The sequence below is a fragment of the Filicampus tigris genome, chromosome 1 (genome assembly GCF_054856515.1).
Source record: "Filicampus tigris isolate MCC_2025a chromosome 1, RoL_Ftig_1.0, whole genome shotgun sequence".
Classification (NCBI taxonomy): Eukaryota; Metazoa; Chordata; class Actinopteri; order Syngnathiformes; family Syngnathidae; genus Filicampus; species Filicampus tigris.
This window is the reverse complement of record NC_141217.1, coordinates 4,077,063-4,099,066: the sequence shown is the minus strand read 5'-3', so window position 1 is coordinate 4,099,066 and position 22,004 is coordinate 4,077,063. Positions and strand designations below refer to the sequence as shown.

At 41.7% G+C, this 22,004-nt stretch overlaps 1 protein-coding gene across 2 annotated transcripts in view; it reads left to right on the top strand.

The window, feature by feature from the left end:
- Positions 1-22,004, top strand: part of pard3ba (par-3 family cell polarity regulator beta a) — a 168,693-nt gene that overhangs the window by 73,852 nt on the left and 72,837 nt on the right. For both annotated transcript variants that reach the window (XM_086048410.1, XM_086048415.1), the window contains 7 exons: positions 3,157-3,342; positions 10,103-10,267; positions 11,159-11,224; positions 14,951-15,050; positions 16,381-16,528; positions 16,705-16,784; positions 20,063-20,107. In XM_086048410.1, coding sequence (XP_085904536.1) covers positions 3,157-3,342; positions 10,103-10,267; positions 11,159-11,224; positions 14,951-15,050; positions 16,381-16,528; positions 16,705-16,784; positions 20,063-20,107 — 790 coding nt within the window. The remainder of the gene's footprint in view (positions 1-3,156; positions 3,343-10,102; positions 10,268-11,158; positions 11,225-14,950; positions 15,051-16,380; positions 16,529-16,704; positions 16,785-20,062; positions 20,108-22,004) is intronic.

Below are 22,004 nucleotides of genomic sequence, written 5' to 3'. Positions count from 1 at the left end.
CACCGAGAATCCGCCCATTCGTCGTGTATACAAAAGAAAGAAGAACTTTTTTGCTTCGCGGCAGCCAATCAATGTCAGGCATACTACGTCACGCATAGTCACACAGCGTCCTGTTCACTCGGCATCTTTTTTTTTTCTTTTTCTTACAGTTCTTGAATTTTACCAAGACAGGAATATTGTTAGCATTAGCATAGTGTGTCGGCCACTTGGTTGCGATGTTGAAAAATGCTGTCGTCGTCTACTACCAAGCGAAGCCCCTCCCTTCTCCGCTGTGCCCGAATGAGCGGCTATAGCGTTCAGGTTTCAAATTTGCGAATGAATGAGGCGAAGCGGAACGCTTCATCCGCTATTGGTGTGAACGTAGCATTCCAGTATGGGAACCACCTGAGATGGCATAATAAGGAACCTTTTGTGTTCCACATGGTTACCAGAAAGTCGCAAGATTAGTGGACCGGTGATTGTTTTATCTCCGCCAGGAGACGCCTGTCTAGGTCGAATACCCGATTTATGCCACTTAACTCTTCGATCGGACAACCTAATGCCTCAACTACACAGGGATCCACAAAGCAATCGTCCACCCCAGAATCAATGAGAGCCATCATTTTTTTGTATTTTCCCCAACCCTCCCCTGGGAGTTCCAATCGTTTCAGGCTCTTGGGACAGTCATTGGTCTTGCTCGATTCCGTGTTCCTCAGGTTGTACGCACAGAGTTCATCGGGGCCGTTTTTTGTGGCTGTGATGTCCAACTTAAGGTTTCTTTCTCTACGGTTACAGTGTCGTGAGTTGTCGTAGGATATGAGGAATTTTTTTCGAGGAGCAATGGAGGCACAGTCGAGCTCTGATATAAGTCACAGCAGTGATATAGATGACACGCTCGCGGACTTTAAAGCCGTGAAACCACCCAAACGTGATGTATGGTTAAAATATATGTTCGTAGACAGTGACAATTTCTCTGTAAGAGAATGCAGCATGGTAATTACCACTCTATTTTTTAAATTAAAAATAGTGCTTCACTTGCATCTTGGATTGAAACAGTAAAGATTAATAAACTGGGCCTGTGTAAAAGCCATATGTTTAAAATCTCAAATTCTTTTGGAATTATGTTTCCTTCTGCTACAGGGGCTGAGATATTAATTATTTTGTAGGTGGCGAAAATGTCAGGTTTTCAAGGGTGACTCCAAAGGTTTAAGAGAGATGTCTCACGAGGGGCTTCAGGCTTTAATGGGTTAAGTGATTTCATGATTAAACAGGTCTGGAGGTAATAAGGCTTGATTGTGGTCACTGAAAAAGAACTCATCTTTCCCCAAAAAATTATTAGCCAGAGTTATTGCATGATTTAAAAATGGGGGCAGGTACTTTTTTCTCAATCCTCCTATATCTATCTGTCCGTCCGTCCGTCCATCCACCCACCCATCCATCCATCCATCATCCATAATATGCACATATATACATCAGCTTAGTATTCCCATACACGCAAATGCTTCCGTGTTTTGTTCTTGAATGTGTATAATGACTAGATTTTTAAAAATTAAAAACAGAGACACTACAATTTAGCTGAAAATCAAATATACCATAAATTCTCACCAAAAACTGTTTATAACAAATTTAATCGCTAATGAATCTGGTGACCGGTGGTTGTGTTATTACTTTAGCTAATGCTAAATGCTATCTAGGTTGACAGTTCAACAGTGATTCATTCATTCATTCATTCATTCATTATCCACAACGCTTATCCTCACAAGGGTCGCGGGCGTGCTGGAGCCTATCCCAGCTGTCTTTGGGCAGTAGGCGGGGGACACCCTGAATTGGCTGCCAGCCAATCGCAGGGCACACCGAGACAAACATCCGCACTCACAATCACACCTAGGGGCAATTTAGAGTGTCCAATCAACTTACCATGCATGTTTTTTGGAATGTGGGAGGAAACCGGAGTAACCGGAGGAAACCCACGCAGGCACGGGGAGAACATGCAAACTCCACACAGGGAGGCCGGAGCCGGGATCGAAACAAGTCAATTTAGTCACCATTATCCAACCTTATTTGTTTGGTCCAGGTGTTGTGGCAATGTAGCCCCCATCCCCCAAAGAAATACAAAATTTTCCCTTGCACAACTTGAGTTGACTTGGGGCTGTTCTGTCGTTTACCACACCCACTTGTTCAAATTACCGCCCATTCATGCACAACACTAATACTCATATACAGTATGCATACACATATATAGTAGAGAGCGAAAGAGAGAGTGAGAGACATACACAGGCAGACAGATAGACAGAGACACCCCCCCGCCCCCCACACACACACACACATGCACACACACACACAGTATATCGACATAGATATGCGTCGTCAGGCTTGTGGGCGATGTGGTGCCTCTTGTCCCTGAGTGATGCAACCTAGTGCTTTTCGCTTGCACTCAGTTTTGCCACGCTCTAATGACAGACAGTTTCCTTCCCCTCTGCTGTTGATAATTCGTAACCTCATCTCACCGTGGGCTGCTGTTGAAGTCCCCACGGTCATTTTCTTAACATTGTATAGAAGCGAGAGAGTAGTTGGAAGAGAGGGAGAAAGTAGAGCCTGGGGACAAAGAGGGTGAGAGAAGGGAGGGATCGAGAGATTAAATGTAAAGAATCAGCATTGAGCGACAGAAGCGTGTGTACCTCGGGGATGGCTTATCACTTTTAAATGCTCCTTTGTGCCTCCCCCAGCCTTCCTCCTCCACTGTACTGTAGGAGGAAGTAAGAAAAGGTTATTATGTTTCCTTTAAAGATGGCTCGCTTTCCAGCCGCACTTTTCATTTCGAAATGGAATAACCTCTCTACAGTACTGTATTATTTTTTACTCTGCACCTTCATCTCTCTTTTCAGTACAAAACACCTGCGTCTCCCTGCAGCTTCTGGTTCATGTTGTTTTTTTTTTTTAAACCGAGATACCTTCAGCGCGTACTTCTTTTCAATCCCAATATTTTCCTATTGAGAAGAACCAGCAGCGAAGGGTCAGAACATACGGTATGAGAACAGTTAGCGCACTTGACTTGGAGCTCAAGATTCAATGATCATACGCAGCCATAGTTATTAAAAGTCGGCAAAGAAGCTTTAATCTTTCTAAATGTCATTCATACACTGGGGCTTGCCCCGTCCATCTTTCTCTCCCTTTCAGAAAGATGAAGATGCCGGAAGTCTGGTGTTGGAGGACGGCAGGGAGCAGCTCATGTATGAAGTCCCACTGAACGAGACGGGTTCTGCCGGCCTAGGAGTCAGCTTGAAGGGCAACAAGTCTAGAGAGACTGGTGAGGACTTGGGCATTTTCATCAAGTCCATCATCCATGGAGGCGCTGCCTACAAGGTACAACATCTGTTTTTACTGACCTACTATAGTAGGTTTCAACCACATTCATTGCTCGTCAGGCTACTACACACAAAAGATGAAGTGGAAATATAGAAATAGGATTTCAAAGTGTCATTATTTACAAGGTCTAACTAAAGGCCATATCTCACAGAGCGCCGAAGGTTTGCAAGTGTGTGCGCACCTAGCGAATGTTGGTCCATTCATGGTCGTAAAGATGTTGGCCAGCAATTTGAATGGTCTCAAAGAGTTTTTCTTGTCGCAAAGAACTTTTGAATATGTTCAAAATTTGATGCCGACAAGATAATCTGTTTGCATCCATTAAAACTGTTTGACGAATACCTATGTAACTGTTTGAAACATTGAACGAACGCTGACAGATAAACAACATCCGCGACATGCGCACACACTTGCAAACCTTCGTCGCCCAGTGAGCTACTGCCTTGAGGGGTTTCACAACTTGTTTTAGTTCAGGACCAAACGTAAAGCGTAAATAAAAACAGAATACACTTATTTGTAAATTTGCTAGGACCTATATCCAATTGAACACAGTACAAAGACGAGATATTTAATGTTCGAACTGATACACTATCTGTTCATTTATTTATTAATCAAGCAAATATTCACTCATTTTGAATTTGATGCCTGCAACACAATATAAAAATAAAAAAGGTGGTACAGGGGCATGATTATTCTATTTTGCACTTAATTGTGCACCGCAAAAGAAACGTTGGGTCTACTGGCAGGCCAGTCTAGTAGTAGCACTCTTTTGCGATGAAGCCACACTGTTGTAACACATGCACAATGTTGCTTGTCATTGTCTTGCTGAAATGAGCAGGAACACGTCCCCTGACGGACCTTTCAGCATTGATGGCGCCTCCACTAGTGCAAGTTAACTAACTCACCCTCACGTCATCACATATGCCACTTTGCGCTGATAACAACCCGGATGGTCTTCTTCCTTTTTGGCCACAAGGGCACGACGTCTAAGATTTCAAACGTGTCACACAGCACAGCATTTCAAACAGCACACTGTTGAACTTTGCGGCAGTTCATTTCAGATGATTCTGGGCCCATGGAAGCCGGAGGCCTTCTGGGTGTTGTTGATACGTGGCTTTTGCTTAGCTTCCAGAGATGGGATGTGTTAACTGGCAATTTTTTTCTGAAGTGTTTCTGAGCCCACATGACAATATCCTGGACATAATGTTGCCGGTCTTAATACAGTGGGGGATCAAAGGCCAAGGGCCTTGCCGCTTACATGCAGGGATTTCTCCAGAATATTTGAATAAAATAAAAATATACATTTTGGCCCATAGACGATGAAATCACGAATTTCTTTGCGACTGTACGTTGAGAAACGTTCTTAAACTGTTGGACTATGTGTTCATGCAGTTCTTCACAAAGTGATGAAGCTCATCCATCCTTGCTTGTGAACAGCTGAGCCTTTCTGGAATGCTCCTTTTATACCCAATCATGACACTCACTTGTTTCCAATTAACCTGTTCACCTGTGAAATTATTCAAAGCGGTTGTTGTTTTTAGCATTCCATAACTTTTCCATTCTTTCACAGCCCCTGCCCCAGCTTTTTTGGAACTTGCCTCTGGCATCAAACAAAAAATGAGAGAGTATCTGCCTAAAAACAATATGGTTCATCAATTTTAACATACAAAAGATTGTCTTTGATGTTAATTCTAGATTGGTACAAAAAAAATGAATCAGAAATGTGTTGTGAATGTGTGCAGCACCCAGAAATAGAAAAGTGTGATTAAGTTCGTTGTAATTATTTTTTAATGTCGTACTTTGTCTGTAATGAATTAATCAATCAGTCAATAGGAAAAATACACCTACTTGGCAAATACTAGAATTGAAAGAAACTATTGCGGTGTGTTGCTGTTCATTGATCCTGCCCTTGCCATTGTTGTTGTCATTATTCATTCATTTGTCTGGCTTTTGCCATTTTCTCTTTTCCTCATGTATTTTCCTGTTATCTGCTCCTTTCACACCCTTGCCGTCTCTTTGTCTTTCTTCCTGTCTTTTGCTGATGCCACAGCACCTCCCTATGTAGGGCATTTCTTGTGCAGACCCTTGACCCCCATTGACCTCAAGTGGCCTCGTCTCATCAACACTGCAGCCATCTATCTTCACTCCGAGTTGTGAGTGTAAAACAAGCCCCCGCCCTTCCCAAAAAATCCCATTTCAGCAGTTTGAAGATTCCACTACTTGGCCTCCATTCCTCTTTTCCCCTCGTTTAACATGTCAGCCCCTAGTGCCCCTCTTTGCTGCTCTCAGATCTGTAGCACATGACGAGGAAGCACACAGAGAGGAGTGTGGCATTGAAGATAAATGGCTGGTCTGGGATCAGGGAAGCTAGACAGGAGCTCCCTAAAGTACTTTCAGAAGTAGTTTTTCTGACAGCTGCCTGTGCAGATTGCACTCAGACAGAATAGGCCAATAACATATGTGCAAAGCAGATTTTTGGGACAAGATACCACACAAGAGGAGGAAAACCATGGAAAAGCGAAGACAGTAGTGAGGGAGTAGTGAAATAAGTAGTGTCACGCAGCAGAAAAGATGGAAAAGATTTAGAAGAGAAAATAATGAAACGTGGAAACACTCATTGGGTCACAATACCCGAGGGCTTGCGTGTCTCTTCCTCAGTATTGATGCATGCTAATGAAAAGCAGCACAGGCTCCCGATGAGACTTAACGGCGGCAGGCTGGGGCGGAGGAGGGGATGCCAGGTTCCACCGAGAAATGACATGCAAACCGTCATTCAGCAGGCAGAGTGGGGAGGAGATGAAAAAAAAGACTCATGGTGAGAACTAACCTATTTCTCTGAAATACATTTGAAAGTAGTTTTTCACTTTATTTCTGATCCACATCTTTTTAATAACTACTTAAAAGAGAACTCAACAAAATTTAGGCTCGATTTGCACAGTATGTGACTGATGCTTTTTGTATATTACCAAGTACATTTCAAGTGACACAAATGCAATATAACTGTGAAACGAAAGTGAAACAACCCACATGTGCAGACACCCAAATTGCATGTAAATTCAAAGTAACTCCCCTAGCACAGTGACAACACAGAAATAAACAAGAATAAATAAATAATACAAATATTAAACGTTACACAGAGCTTAGTTGGCCTGGGCTTACTATTTACTGTATTTATACTCTACTGCCACACCTTCAGATATAGTAATTATTGTTAATGACAACAATAATTATAGCTTAGATTGATAAGGCGTCGTTCAAGGGACCAAACAACATTTGTTTTCTTGCTAATAATCGACACGTTTCTTCTTTTCCCCCTTCTTTTTTTTCTGCATCTTTATGTAAGATTTCTGCCAAGACTGGTCAAAACCATGGATCAAAAATAACTAGAACATGTCAATTTGGGTCTGTAGGAGATGAGTTTTATTTCTGTGTGTGCGAGTGTATTGTCCAATCCCTGCCCCCTCTCTGAACCTAAAAATCAAAACAACAAAAAGCAGACCGCGTTTTATTATTTGAGGATCCACCATGCTTGTACTGTATGTAAAGCATTCTAAGACAAAAAAGACAGGTCGAAATTGACATATCTCTCTTGTTGCATGTTTACACCATATTGTCTAGGCTTTCACTGTCCTGTATTGTTGGACTATAAAATGATGTGGAAGAAGTAGTAGTAGTCATGGCAACTAATGTGTGACGCATCATTAATTTAGCATGCGGTTTTCTTACGCCACAAGGATTTTCAGCCCCAAAAGGTGCAATAACTGACCAGGATTCTACCTTTGGCCACAATGCGACGTGCAATTCTCGTTAAAACAAGCCATTTTGAACTAAAAAGAAAAAACGTATGAATGCAACCTAGGGATGTACGAAATCCAGACGTCACGAAACGATATCATCATATGAACCTCACGATGATTATTATCATATTTATATAATATTGTAGGGAGGTTGTCAATATAATAAAGCTCATGATATAAAAACTCAAAATATTAAAAAAATAAACTGGATATTGAGGGGGAAAAAGCACAAGATTGTGCACATAACAGCACTGACAACCAAATAGACTTATTGGCCAGTCACTTTATTGTCATGTCTTCCTTTACGTTTTTCAGTTTGTAAAGGACGATGTCATAATCAGGTGTGCGGACATTGTTGGCGCAGAAAAAACGGCGGGGTAATATATACAGGATATAAGTTGACTAATTGAAAAGGATTGCGACAATTACTTTAAAAACTAACGTTGCCGGATGAAAAACAACTTTCCGATCTTCATGGGATTACAGAGTGGGATGAAGATGGCGAAGTACGAAGTGGCTCAATGCTCATCTTGATTTAGTAGCGAAACCTAATGTTTACACTAAAGAGCAGACTGCGAGCCCTGCTTGGGCCATCGTCAACAGAAATGAGAACTACAGCCTCACAGGTACCTCTGAGTCTGCTAGTTTTTTTTGTTTCTTGTAACATAATTTTTTGGGCCGGAGATGTGCTTTTCATATTGTAACATGGGGATGACAATATCGTGGCCATTTTAATATCGGAATATCGCCTTTGTCGTTACATCCTTAATCCAACCGGATCTTGTTGGCTGCCATCAACCCGGGGCGCGTTTGGAAATTCACTCTGATGCCCTAACACCAATCTGAGAGTGTGCGTATTCGGAGAGGCAGAGTGTGCTCCCCTCCCATAATTTCCAAATTCAGCCCATGTTATACAGCAATCAGCAGTTTCTGCTTGAACTGTTTATACTGTCACACGGGCTACGGCACTCCGTTTTTGGGGTACTCTGAATAACGAACGGCACATTTGAACAACGCTCTGAGTTTCTGATTGGTAGGAGTGAAGCAACGTGCGCTCAGACCATATCATTTTGGGTGCGAACCCAGGCTGTACTGTTCTTGGTCTTGGTTTGTGTAAATAAATCTCTCCCAAAAACGTGACTCCGGAGCGACTTCTGGAAATCTGGTAATTTAGATTTAGAGTGGGTGTTTTTGATGGCTTTGTGTGTTTCCATTTCCAGATGATGTCAAGCTCTCATTGCCTGGGTGTATCCGATCTGTGGGTTCTGCATTCGCACTGACACATAACTGATACGTGTCAGATTTGAATCCACATTTCAAAGAAGCCTTATCCTGATCCAAAGATATCTGATTCCATGGTTATTTTTCTCTTCACCCTGCAATGAAGCATATCCCAACTGTGCCACTTCAGAGCAAAGAATTAGAATTTTGTCTCTTGAACCATGTAGTGGAAATACAGTCATAGTATGACGTTCAAGCCTGTTTTGTTCGTGCGGTAGTGTATGAATGTGTGTGGCATCTTTGCAGTCTACCTTTGACATCAGTCCAGACGGTGCTTGATTAACCCATTAAAGCCTGAAGCCCCTCACGAGACATATCCTTAAAAACCTACGGTCATCTTTGGAGTCACCCTTGAAAACCTGACATTTTCGCCACCTACAAAATAATTAATATCTCAGCCCCTGTAGCAGATGGAAACATAATTCCAAAAGAATTTGAGAGCTTAGACATGTGGCTTTCACACAGGCACGAATTTATTAATCCTTACTGTTTCAATCGAAGATGCAAGTCAAGCACTATTTTTAATTTAAAAAATCGAGTGGTTGATTACCATGCTGTATTCTCTTATAAAGACGTTGAAATCTTCAATGTCTACAAATATATATCTTAACTATGTATCACATTTGGATGGTTTCACGGCTTTAAATTCCGCGAGTGTGTCGTCTATATCACTGCCGTGACTTATAACAGAGCTACCGCGATCGACTGACTCCTCGAAAAAATTCCGGATATCCTCCGACAACTCACGACACTGTCACATATATATTCTGATGCATTTCATTGGATAAGAGACCGAGAACTGGATTAAAAAAAGAAAATGACGTATATGCTTTCCCGGCTTTAAAAGGGAGAAACACGATTATGCGCTCCTGTCCTTAATGGGTTAATGGCAAGGCAAGGCAGCTTTCTTTATGTGGCACATTTCATACACAAGGCAACTCAATGTGCTTCACACAAGCAAAGACACAACACCTACAAGCATTTACATAATATACACGTTATCAATACTCAGAAGCAAAGCAGAGAATACAAAAGTAGCTTCCAAAATTATTAGAATGTAAATTGACAATATATCGGAAAACGTTAAAAACATTTAAAAATAAAGAAATAAGAGTAGGTTACTAAAATAGCTAAATGAAAAAAATGATTTTAACATTTTTATAAGACCTTAATCAAAGGTATGGCAAAAAAGCAGTTTTTAACCTTGGATTTATAAGCATCTACATTTATTGAAGCGGGGTCAAAGGTGAGCACTAGCCATAATGGACCATTCATAATGTCCCACTCCCAGTTTTCTGTTCTCATCTTTATTGTCCTTTTATTCATTTTTCTCTTTACATTGCCTTCCTTATGACACTCATACAACACCTCAGGCATCTCATACCTCACTTCCTCTTTTCCAAGGCACCGCTCTGCATTGGCTCTTCACAAGTGGCTGCTTTGTAAAACACTTAAACATGATCTAATGCCCACGGAGGCTATTCCATTAGACGTGCTGTATATTTATCATGGCGCTCTTGCTCTCACGAGATTACTAACTCCACAATTATCTCGCCTTCACCTTTTAGACAGCCTTCCCTTTTATTTTTTTTTTCTGCACCTTGTGTGTTTTTCATTTGATGTGTTATTAATGTCAGCTGGGCGGCTTTCCTGTTAACATCCCCACCAACTTCTTCCCACAGGACGGCCGGCTGAGAGTAAACGACCAGCTGATTGCAGTCAATGGCGAAGCGCTGCTCGGACGGTCCAACCATGCCGCCATGGAAACACTGAGGCGCTCCATGTCGTCGGAGGGCAACGCCAGGGGCACCATCCAGCTTGTGGTGCTGCGAGCATCCAGAGTGGAGGTGACGCTCCATTGTTTTGATCATTGCATACTATAAGCACACCAATGCTTAAATACAACGACAACAACAAAATAGATTTGCTTCCTCCATGGTAATTTTGGGGTGTTACTAATGTTAAACAAGTGTTACTAATGGTCATTATGCGCATCACCTGTGACAGGTTTTTCCTTTTGCCTTACTCTTGGATTTTTTTGTGCCATTTCTTGATAAAGTATTTGCATGTATTTTATTTTTCTGTTTGTATCCGTGGGGTTTCTTCAATTATGTAATGCACTACTTTGTCAAATACAAAATCAAAACACAGGAACCCTGTTCATTATTATGCAAATTAACAATCATGTCATTAAGTGCCACAGTTGTATTCAAACAATCGATATAAGCCCAGCAGAAGCGCTTGCATAAACAAAGAATGGGTTCCTAATTCGTATGGTATGGCCACTTTAGCTTGAGACATTCATGTATTATTTTGGCGCTTTTCTTCTTATTAGATGAGTTAAAGACTGGTTTTCAACTGTTTCCGTTACATTCCGCACTTTCTGCTAGCATAATAATGCATTTGGAGTTAAAAAATACACCCAAATTGTGCAAGTTAGCTGTCATGAAGGAGCTTAAGTGTTTTTGTTAGTGTTTTTACGATGACTTAACGGCCTTATTGGGGACCTGAAAACTCACCAATTTTTGCAAGTGCATGTGTCCCGGTAAAAAGGAAAGTATTTTAGGGGTTCCAAACACGACACCCCAAAACTCACTCAGAAACATCTCTGAAAGACACTAAAGTTTGATGATCATTTTTCTTAAAGGGAAAGAGTGCAAAGTGCTTTATCCTCAGCATTTACACAGAAATTATGAAAGAATTTATATTTCTGCATGTGTTTTTTCTTTTTCCTGTAGGGGCAGTCCAATGCCATTAATTCTGCCAGCAATCGAGCCACTCCTCATCAATCTTCCGACAATCAGGTACAAGCGGCCAGCATCAGCCAGCCGCCTCTTCCTCAGCGCTCCTCCTCCCTCCTACCGACACTGCGGAGGCGAGCGTCTGAGCCACTAGCTCATGACCACCGGCAGTATTGCACACAGAAGCCAGGGGAGACACGTACCACCCGGGGTTTGAACCATAGGGAGAGACGCAGTTGTTACACATTTGGTCTAGCGCACGCTAATGTTGAATACAGTGAGGCGGCCAGTGGCTACAGGCCCGCCCACGACGTTGCGTCTCCTGGCCTCACGCCGAGAAGCTTTACGAGAACTGCGGAAATAATAGGGAACCTGGAGCACAGCTGCATACACGAACACTCACACGTGCAACCAGATATCGCACTCGATGACATACACGACGGTCGCGATGCCCCTCACGGTCACACTCGGGCCCACCCTCATGGCAGCGTGAAGAGGAACGCGTACACGGAAGACATCAGGGCAATGGCCGGCCAGATGTACGGCAACCCGCCCGCCCACATCAGTGACATAAGCACACAGAGATACAGAGATACACACTTGCATTACCACGCATACAACCACGCTCTCACTCGACACCATCACCTATGGCTTTTTGATGGACTCTGATAGCCGCACGGGTGTAGATGTGTGTATTTAGAAAGCATTGCCCAAAAACAAGCTTGCTTAAACACTTGTTGGTTTTGTATGCAACTCCTCTCCTGTCTACTTGTTTTTATGCATGAAAATGATCTTTGTCATCCCCTCTCACATCACTGTGATCTGTAGCCTCTTAGCCACTTTTCTCTTCATGTTTTTTTCGGGTGAAATCAAGCCGTCTGTTTATTTCGTTATTGCTACTGCACAATGTACTCTGCTTTCTGTTCCGCCTGCTTGACGTTGCTCTTTTAATAAAGGTAATCCAAAGCCTCCTGCATGCTGGTTTATGTTTCCCTGGGTTTTCAGCCATATTTTCTTTTGCACACTTTGCTTTTTAATTGATGCTCTGTTCTCTCTCCCACCCTTTTCTGTCCTCCTGCTTGGTATGCACACCCGTAACAATTTGGGCGTGATTTACTATGATCCTTAATGGTGAGCACTAAATTGCGTTTTCAATTTAACAGATTGCCTTAATAATTGGCAACAGGTGTAAAGTGGTGGTGACCGTCCTATTAAAATGAGGGGTTCGCATTTTGGGTAGCGCTGATGGTTTTCACCAATGAAAATTTTGTAGACCACTGCTACCAGCAAGTGAAGTTTGACGTTATGGAATTTAAATTACCCCTGGATATTTTGCACGCTCAATTGTGCATGCTATATTCATCTGTTTGCTTCTACTCCACCGAGTATTTTGCACATTTGTGTAGAAACATTCAAAATGAATAGTTCGGCTATTTTGCCTGTTTCCCCCTTTGCCACACTTAACCGGGTTGTCCCTAGTGCTAATCCGGGTGTGCCCGGTGAGTAGATCAACTTTCACATCTCCCATTTTTGCACACTCAAACCTTTAAAGCGGAAGTCAACGCAAACATTTTTTTTTCAAGAATAAGTTCTATGCAAGCCCACTAGTTAAAAAAAAAGCATTCTGATAAATATTGCGTTTGTGGAATAAGTGTTAATCCACTTGTTTTTAGCCATGTCTGGGGGCGGCCTTTTTGTCTTCTGTCGACTAAAAATGACATCACAACTGCTCACAACGACCAATCATGGCTCAGATTCAGAAAACAGGTCAGCCGTGAATGGTCCTTGTGAGCAGTTGTGATGTAATTTTCAGTTGACAGAAGACAAAATGGCCGCCCCCAGAGATGACTAAAAACGAGTGCATTCTTCTGCTTAATTTATAATCCACAAACACAAAATTAATCTGAATGCCGTGTTTTAACTAGTGTTTCGATTGACTTCCGCTTTAAACCTTCAGCGCAAACTCATAGCAAAAGAAGGGTGACTGAGGCACAATGTTGCTGTAAAAAAACTGTGTTCAAAGTCTGAAAAAAGAAATGGCGGCCATATTTTCACCTCTGCATTTTCCATCATGTGACTGGGAGATTTTGTTTTGGTCCAATGAAAGCAATGTTGAACTTTTTGGCCAGAATTCCCCAAAATGTCTAACACAAACACAACATCGCTGGTTACCAAAATAAAACCATACCTACAGTGAAGCCTGGTGGTTGCAGCATCATGCTGTGTGCCTTTCATACTTGTGCAACCAAATTATCTTAGTTGTTTATTTTCGCTTGAAAGATTTTTTTTTTTTTTAAGTCAGTTGAGTTGTACAGGTTACAGGTCACATTAATTGTGGAAAAGGCTTGGCAATTATTTATGTTGGTCTTGTTTGTTATATGGCAAAAGCCTGGCATTCGAGCCGGGGTGTGTCGACTTTTTATATCCACTGTAAGCCTCCGGAAGCCTGTTGTATACATGCGGCTATAGGTTGCAGCCAGCCTAATGGACGGATCCCCTCCTGTTTACGTGTGGTGTCGGTAGTGAGACACACTGTGAAGACGGGCTGTCTGCTTCGCCTCGGGCTCTCTGTTTGCGGGGAGCGAGCGAGTGAGCAATGATTAAGGCATCAGTGATACTGTCACAAATTTCTCACCAATCTGAAAAGAGATTGACAGCAGATACAGTCGTTAATGATGATACTCTTGGGACCCTTGTGATAGGAAAACCTTTCATTATTATACGGCTTCTTCTGTACTGTTTGTGACAGCTGCACATCTATTTGTCCGGGAGAATCTTATTTAATCCTCCATCAATCCCCCGCTATCTCCATCTTCAGAAGGTGGGAGGTTTCTTTGTTGTGGTGGGGGTCTGTTGGATAGTATGCTTGCACTTGCATTCATTCGATGGGAAAAAGGACCCTAATTGCTTTATGTTGTGTAGATAGAGCAGGGACCAGCGGGAATAAGGCTCTGGCAGAGATGCTTGTTGGCAGACTTTGAATTAAGTGCAGGTACATGTTTATTACTTCCACTAAAGGGTGGATTTGTTCAACACCCATTGGTGGGGTCTTGTTTGTGACCAGTGTACACTTTTTGAAATACTGTATCTAACTGGATTTTCATTTTAGTTCACTGTCCAGTCCCTACATTGAAGACATGAAATCCCTAACTCTACAAAGGGTAAACATTGAAGTGTAGCTCATGTGAAGTTTTTTTGAATTTATTTATGATGATAATCTCTAAAGGTTTGTGCTTATTGAAGTTGTAGTGCTGTGAGCTCCTTCCCATATTCTGGCCAGGCTGTTTCTATTGCTCCAATTTGAGAGCCTCCCCATGAACATTCGTCTGCTTTTTGAGTAAAGGTATCACAAATGTCTTCCCAAATTACAATCTGTTTTATCACCTGGATCGTGTAAATGGGCATAGAAGATCAAAAAGTAGATGCATATTTTGCTTTGTTCACATGTCACCAAATCACGATGGGCTGGGCGATGTAATGTTCAAGCGAGCGAGTATCTCCAGATGTCTAAATGCAACCCTAGATAACAGGAATACATGTGAATGGCGTGATTATTTTCATACATCTTTCATACATCAGCTGAGATGCAGTCAACAACAGGAATAAACACCACTAGTCCAATCCTACTGGGTAATAAAATGAGTAACTCTAATCTTGTGATGTTTTAGTCAACAGCATACATTTTTTATAAGTCACATTTGGTTTGCATGCAGCACATATTATTGCATATGTGCCTTTAATATCCAAGTTTGTCATCCTTCCTTCTCTTCTTTGTACTTTCTTTTCCAGGAGCCTAAGCGCCACCGGGCCTACCAGGGGGTTTCGAGACCCCCAGAGCTCAACGGCGGCAGTCTCACTGACAAGTATTCGTATGGTGGCGCCGGCAGTGGTGAGTGCAAGCTTGACTTTGCTGCACCGTAAACAATATTGGTCCATTTGAACTGTCACAATACTGAGTGTTTGTGCACTCCGTTATCTGCCACTGAGTGTGCACAGCATGTTTGTCAGCGTGTGTTTGTGAAGGCTTTTGACAGTGTTTTTTTTGTTGTTTTTTTTAACGCCACTTGAGCAGCCATTCAAGCGTTTTGATGTCCTACATTAGGACCTGCCAACTATTCATTTTCAATCCCGCTTATCCAGATCAGGGTCACAGGGAAGGTGGAGCCTTTCATAGCTTTACTTGGTGCCAGAAACGGCACCTTGATCTCCTGTCAATCACAGCATAGACAACCATTCACACTCAAATTCCACCTCTAGGCAATTTAGAATATTGAATGAACCCAACATACTGTATATGCTTTTGGACTGTGGGAAAAAGCTGGAGTACCTGTAGAGAACCCATTGAAGCACAGGGAGAACATGTCAACTCCACACACAAAAGCCCAAGCAGAGATTTGAGCCCACAACCTTGTAACTGCCCATTTTACAAATGTATTACATTTCTTTCTAGCAATGTTTAAAATTTGCGAGGATAAGCACTTCAGAAAATGAATGAATGAATATCTAAACCTCGAAAGGATAACAACAACCTGGGTGTCTTTGTTTTGGAAAAAGAGGAAGTCGACGCCAATGTTTCTTTTTCTGAATGCTGCATTAACATTTTGTGCGAAAAAGATCTGACCTTGGAATCATTGTCGATGTCATTGCCTGATTTGCATAAATAGTTATGTGCTTCAAAAGTGTCATCGAGGAAAAACAACAACAAAAAAGACTCTAATGTTGATTTGTATGCGTTATTTACTTCCCGTGCCCCTCATATCCCCCCATCTGCTGGGAGCTGGAGATCCTCTTTTCATCGTCAGTTCGCCATCAGATTATGGCAGCAGTTGTATTGACAGTCATTTTGTACACAGAACACAAAAGGATTTACAGATTTTCTGTCTGAGGGTTCACGAATAATATTTTAGCATGGAAAGCATTCTTTGGTGTGTTTTAGTTTTGTGCAGTTGTTTTGTCTTTGTTTTGAATTATTTTTGTAATGACCTATAATCTTACTCTGTGTTTATCATCCACATCTGTATATATTATTTTTTTATTTTTGGACTGTCTGGTCCCAGTTATTTAATATAGATTGATCCGTTTTTATGGGGCTTTTTTTTTTTTATACCTCCACTAAGGTTACTGTTTGTGTACTTGTTACAAATATAACTCTTGTGGCAAATGTGCACCAGTCAACAGGCATAATCAGAAATTAAAATATTGGCTGTGATTCTCTTTAGCGCTGTATCCTGGTGCAACCACCAATGGCAACTACGGTCTCTATGGCAACAATCAGGAAGACTTCAAGGAAGGCTTCCCCCAGCCGCCTTCATTGGGAACAATGGAGGAAATGAGTAGAGACCCAGCTCTTACTCACTCTCGCTACAGGTGTCCCTACACATCCCACCGCACAATCATCACACTATTAAATCACACACAAGGCCTGAGTTATTTAGGCCCGAGCACCATGAGGTTGCAAACATGTGTATCCTTGTGAATATGGATATATTTTCGGGGTCACCTACACCACAACACGGACACTCGTTTCACCGTCTGTTTTGTAGAGAGCGTCTCATGGATGCCCGAAAGGCCAACCACAAGGACATCATGCTTCGAAATCGAGAATCCAAAAGCATGGACCTGGGTGAGCTCACACACCAGCACCTCTTATCAGTACACTGCTGTAATGGAATATGTAGCCCCCTTGTATCATTCGCTGTTGTGAGGAATTGTACCTTTTGCGTGCATATGAACGGGAGGCACAGGTTTTTGTGCGTACATTAAAGGTGAAAACTAAGATTAGTTACTCGTATTGACCTTTTATGCTTTATTGTTTTACAATTTCGTTGTTTTCCCCGAGCCCATGTTCAATTCATTTTCATTAAAAATTGGTTGTCTTTGTCACTTTTTTTCCTCTGCAGCTCTTACTCAATGTGTAAGCCACTCTCTGTCACTATCTCCTATGCCTGTGTTTTCCAATCCCGGTTCATTAGGTTCTGCGGATTGGCTTTCTTCCTGCAGCACACGCCTCTGCCACCCAAGCTTGATTGCCTTTCATTATGGACAAGGGTGGCCTCACCACACTCTCCCCCTTCTTCTCTCTCAGTCTTTGGCCATTCTCAATGTGTTTGCATTTCCTCCATGTTATCTCTCCACCTCTGTTCATCTCCATTGCATCTTGGCTGAAGCAGGAATGTGGCGCCACTTGTGAGCAGTGCACCTCTCAGGCTTTTCAGTGTGCCTTTATCAGCACTCTCGTGTAGGTTGGCTTTTATGAAATACTACTTGCCCGAAACAGGTGAACTCCCTCTGTTGACCTTGAATGCCTTAAGCTCCAAGTGTATTGACCAGAGCTTAAGTACATACTTATGAAAGCGCGCACACCCACACACACGATGACTAGTGCAATTCCGGACCCTGTTTTTTACAAGCTGCTGTTCATCATCAGATGTAGAATCATTATGCACAGACCCTCATATATTGTAAATACTTGTATGCGAATAATAAACTGGAGTTGAAATGAGGGTTTACATTTCTAATCTTCCACTATAGTAGAAACAGACAAATACCTGATATAGTATAATTTTAAAATCCTCCAGTTCTGTGACATTCCACCTCAGTTTACCCAATGAGTGAAACCCTACTTTTTCAGATTTTTTTTATGTCGGTGTGTCATACTATGGAAAGCCAAATATGCAAATTAAAGCGTGATGGGAACAATGGGAACTGCTGTTGCATTTTTTTCATTTTTTCGCAAAAATGGCTGTGGCTGTCACATTAAATGATAAAGTATCCATAATCCAAATCTGGCATTTGTTTTATGCATCAGAGTGGCTTTGACATAAATTACCTTTTGGCCTATATTTCGACCTTGAAATTCACAATAAGGGCCATGACCAATTTCAACAACTTAAATAAAAAAGATGCAACCCTGGATGTCAACTAAAACATATACAGAAAAACTGCATGAGTTTTCCTTTTCATTTTCACTAAAATCAATTTAAATGATTGTCGTACTTGGTACCTATTTCTTGGTACCCATGTCCAAATATCCAATTGGTGTATCCTGCCATACATTTACATACAGTACATAGCGCCCACGCTGATAAAATCACAACACTGAAATGTCAATCACAAACCAAGCGTCACAAAAAAAATCACAACTATCCATGTTTTCTTGAAACTGCACTGTTAAGTGTCATTTGCTACTTGTCCACTACAGGCCCGTTCAAACAGTGTTTAGAAATGTTGGCCAGACCATTATGAGAAGTAGTTTCATGTTGAAGATGATTTCAAACGTGGAGTAGTTATCCCACAGTGAACATCTGAGTGAGGAATCCAACAGAAGTCGTCTCTTGATGGCCAGTAGAAGATCTCAGCTGGTCCGTAAGGGTGCATGAACTTTATTCTTCGTCACCAAATTCTTTGGAGACCTCCTCCACCAGACCAATCCTCGCAAGCTTACCGTAGCTGCAGCACACAAAGTTCAGAGGTCTGACAACAAGAGGCGTATCAGCAGTGCATTCGTGCTCATCACTCGAGAGTGTCCTTGAACATGTTGAATTGCAACTAAATCAGGAGGGTTCGCCTGTTGATTGACATCTGCGTCAGGGAGACGGATGCAAAATGATGATATTGCAATGTGCCTTTTTGATGGTCGAATCGGGGTTTCAGTTCATTCTCACATCATCTACTGGACCATGGAAGAAATTAATCCATGAGATGTTCCCGGTGCCGTAGTCAAACGTGGCAAGAGATGTGAGAATACGACCATCAGACCAATGCTGAACTTGTCTTAGTAACCAGCCTCTTGATAGTGCCACCAATTCCACAGCAGGAAGCACGTGCAGTTTTACCAAATTTGATCTGTTAAATGAAACTGGTATTCTCACATTTACATTTCGCCAGTCTCATTGACTGCTGATCTAGCACACAAAGGAAATAGAAATGATGAGCATGCTCTTCCTCTGAGAACTAAGAACTTCAAATGGTCATCAGTGAGTGTTAGCTGCTAACCAGTTCGTGACCCGCATAGCCTTGTAGCCACCCATAGTCGATATGCTTTGGATGATATTTTCCTGCAAAACAACACGAGGAATTGAGAAATAACTAAACTAACTAGCTCAGAGTTATGAATTAGACAACTTTAAGACCTTGTATGTACATTTTACACAGAATTGAGGAGGGGCTGTGAGGTATGCCTTTACTCTGTTTCCTCAAATATGAAAAAGAAAACCCCTCCATTTTTTTTAAATATGTTGTAGTTGACACCTAGGGTTACATTTTCTAAATTGTCATTGAGGTTGGTTGTAATCTTTATTGTGATTTTCAAGGTCAAAATATAGGTCAGAAGTTCATTTATTCCTTGGTTTTTGAAATGGGACCAGTGGTTGCTGTTAAAAAGCAATGTGAAATTTGGCGACCACGGCCATTTTCGCAAAAAAGTGAAAAAAGATTCAACTGCGATATCTCTAAATGCCATTTTTCGTGGTGATCTGGGGTGGAATGACCATTATCTTGTTTCACATGAATCTACCCCCTGTGAAAACTGACCTCATAAATTAAAATGATTTCAAAGCGAAAGCAACTCAATGAAAACCCATTATTGTCTCCTGTGGTGATCCGCCTGTGGTGCCTACCCACAATCATGTTGGACTAAATTGGGTGCCTCTTAGCAGGGTGGCGATGGTCTCCTTTTTACTTTTTGTTCCTTTTTAATTTCTCCAAATGTCTCACTCATCCCATTTTATCTCAGAGTCAAAATGTCCTTTTTTGCTTTGTTCGTCTTCTCCCAAAATCGTTTGCCGTAGGGTTAGGTCTAGCAGAAGCTTCTTGAGTCACTGCAATGAGATGTTGGACTACAGTTTGATATGATTTTTCTTAAATGCTCACTTTCTCTATCTTTTTCTCTCTGTGTTCCAGTGGCGGATGAGGGTAATGTGAGATCGCTGGCCGGACACAGAAAGGGTGAGTTATTACATTTCAAATCATGAACTAATTTGGTGACTCACGAGCTACGATACACTTAGTGGGGGCAAGCATTTCGTCATGCACATTTGGTAGGGTCTTGCATGAATGAAATTTCATTTTGGTTGTTTTTATGTGCAAAAAGTACTGTACATATGATTGCTGATATTGTATTTTTTTTGTATTCAGAAAAAATTGCAATGCTTTAGGCGCATGCAATTGTTAACATTTCTTATAGCAATATAATGATGATTCCGATAAGTGTGATAATTTTGGTGACCATAATTGTGACATGATAGTTTCTTTTTTATTCTGACGCTACTCTTCTGCTTTTCAGAGACATTTGTTTTATTTAATAATCAATCACTAAACTGCATTTGGCAATTTAGGGTAATTTAATAATCTGAATTGCAAGGCATCTAAAACCTAATGAGAATATAATTTACTGCATTTTTCGGATTGCTAGGTACATTTTTTTGTCATAGTTTGGCTCGTCCAACGATTTCTGCCCAAATTTGACTTATATTATAATTAGAGCTGGGATTCATACCCCAAATCCCCTGTTCCCTAATTTGCCGAGAAGTGAAATTGAGGTGAGTCTGCAGCAACCAGTTCTCAGCAAAAAAAGGACTAATCCAAAGTGGTGGTGGGGGGCGGAGATGGATCTGATTCTGTCAGGGCTTGTTACTCTGCTGCTTTGTTGGTCGCACAACAATAAGCAGCTGTCCAATGAAGCATAAACACATTTTTTTAGTGTGTCTGACAGAGTACAACTCTAACAAAGCACTGAGGGCCCTTGGCGTGTGTGTGCGCAACTGTCGGTGCTCTGTTGTGCATGCATCTAGGCTACCCAATGAGTCGTCCTGTATTTGTTGAACAGTAGTCTGCAATTACGTTTTCTTAAAAGACGGTTGTGTGTATTGAAAATGATATAGGAATTAGAGCTGAATTAGAAAAAAAAAAAAAAAGACAATCGCTGGGCCATATTGGCCTGGAATGGACCGGCCGCTCGGGACTTGTCCAGAATTGCCGGATTGCCACCACACCTCCGCTTGAGAGGGACCTTGAAGTCAAATTAGATCAATCCGACGTCAAGCGACGGATTGCACCGTCTGATTAATGTAGCGAACACCGTCGTAACATCGGATCCCGTCGGGAAGCATCTGGTGGGCATTTCAGCATGTTGAATCAACGTCCCAAGTCGTGACATTTGGTCACTCTGATTATTTGGGCAAGAACAGGAAGTGACGAATGTGGATAAACTGTAAGCGATGGAAAGCCTTGCGAATTTCGCCTTTGCCTCCTTATTTTTCTACAAGTACAAGAGCGAGGGTTGACAATGTAAGTATTTCACGATACTGTGTCAAGAGCGTGAGAGTTTGCTTTGCCTGTCAGCTCATCGGATTGGTCTATCTAGGCCTTAATCCAACCAACCAACTCAACCCAACCCTTTGCTCCTCTATAGGGAATTCCCTTGTCACTTCCTAATTGGTTATCGTTCCTTTTCACGTTGACTAATTACATACGGATTTGCTATAATAAATATTGAATTTATTTAACAATGTACGATTGTCATCCCTGATCGTTCTCCAAATAGATTAGGGCGTAAAAGTCACTCACCACACCCCACAGTACAGGATAATCGGTGGAGATAAGCATGCTCAAAATGGACCCTATTATCTGTATGTGTGTACCGTGCTTAAAGTGATCATTTCTCCCAACTCACCAGTATTGTTGCTCTAACTGCTTTTTTTTTTTTTACAAATGATGGTGGATGCGTGCTTAGATTTGATTTGGAAGTCAGTTTGAACTATCATCATTTTCTTTTACAGATTTATATTATAGCTCACCTTATTGCTGGCTTGATTTTATGCAATACATGCGGCAGCAAATAAGC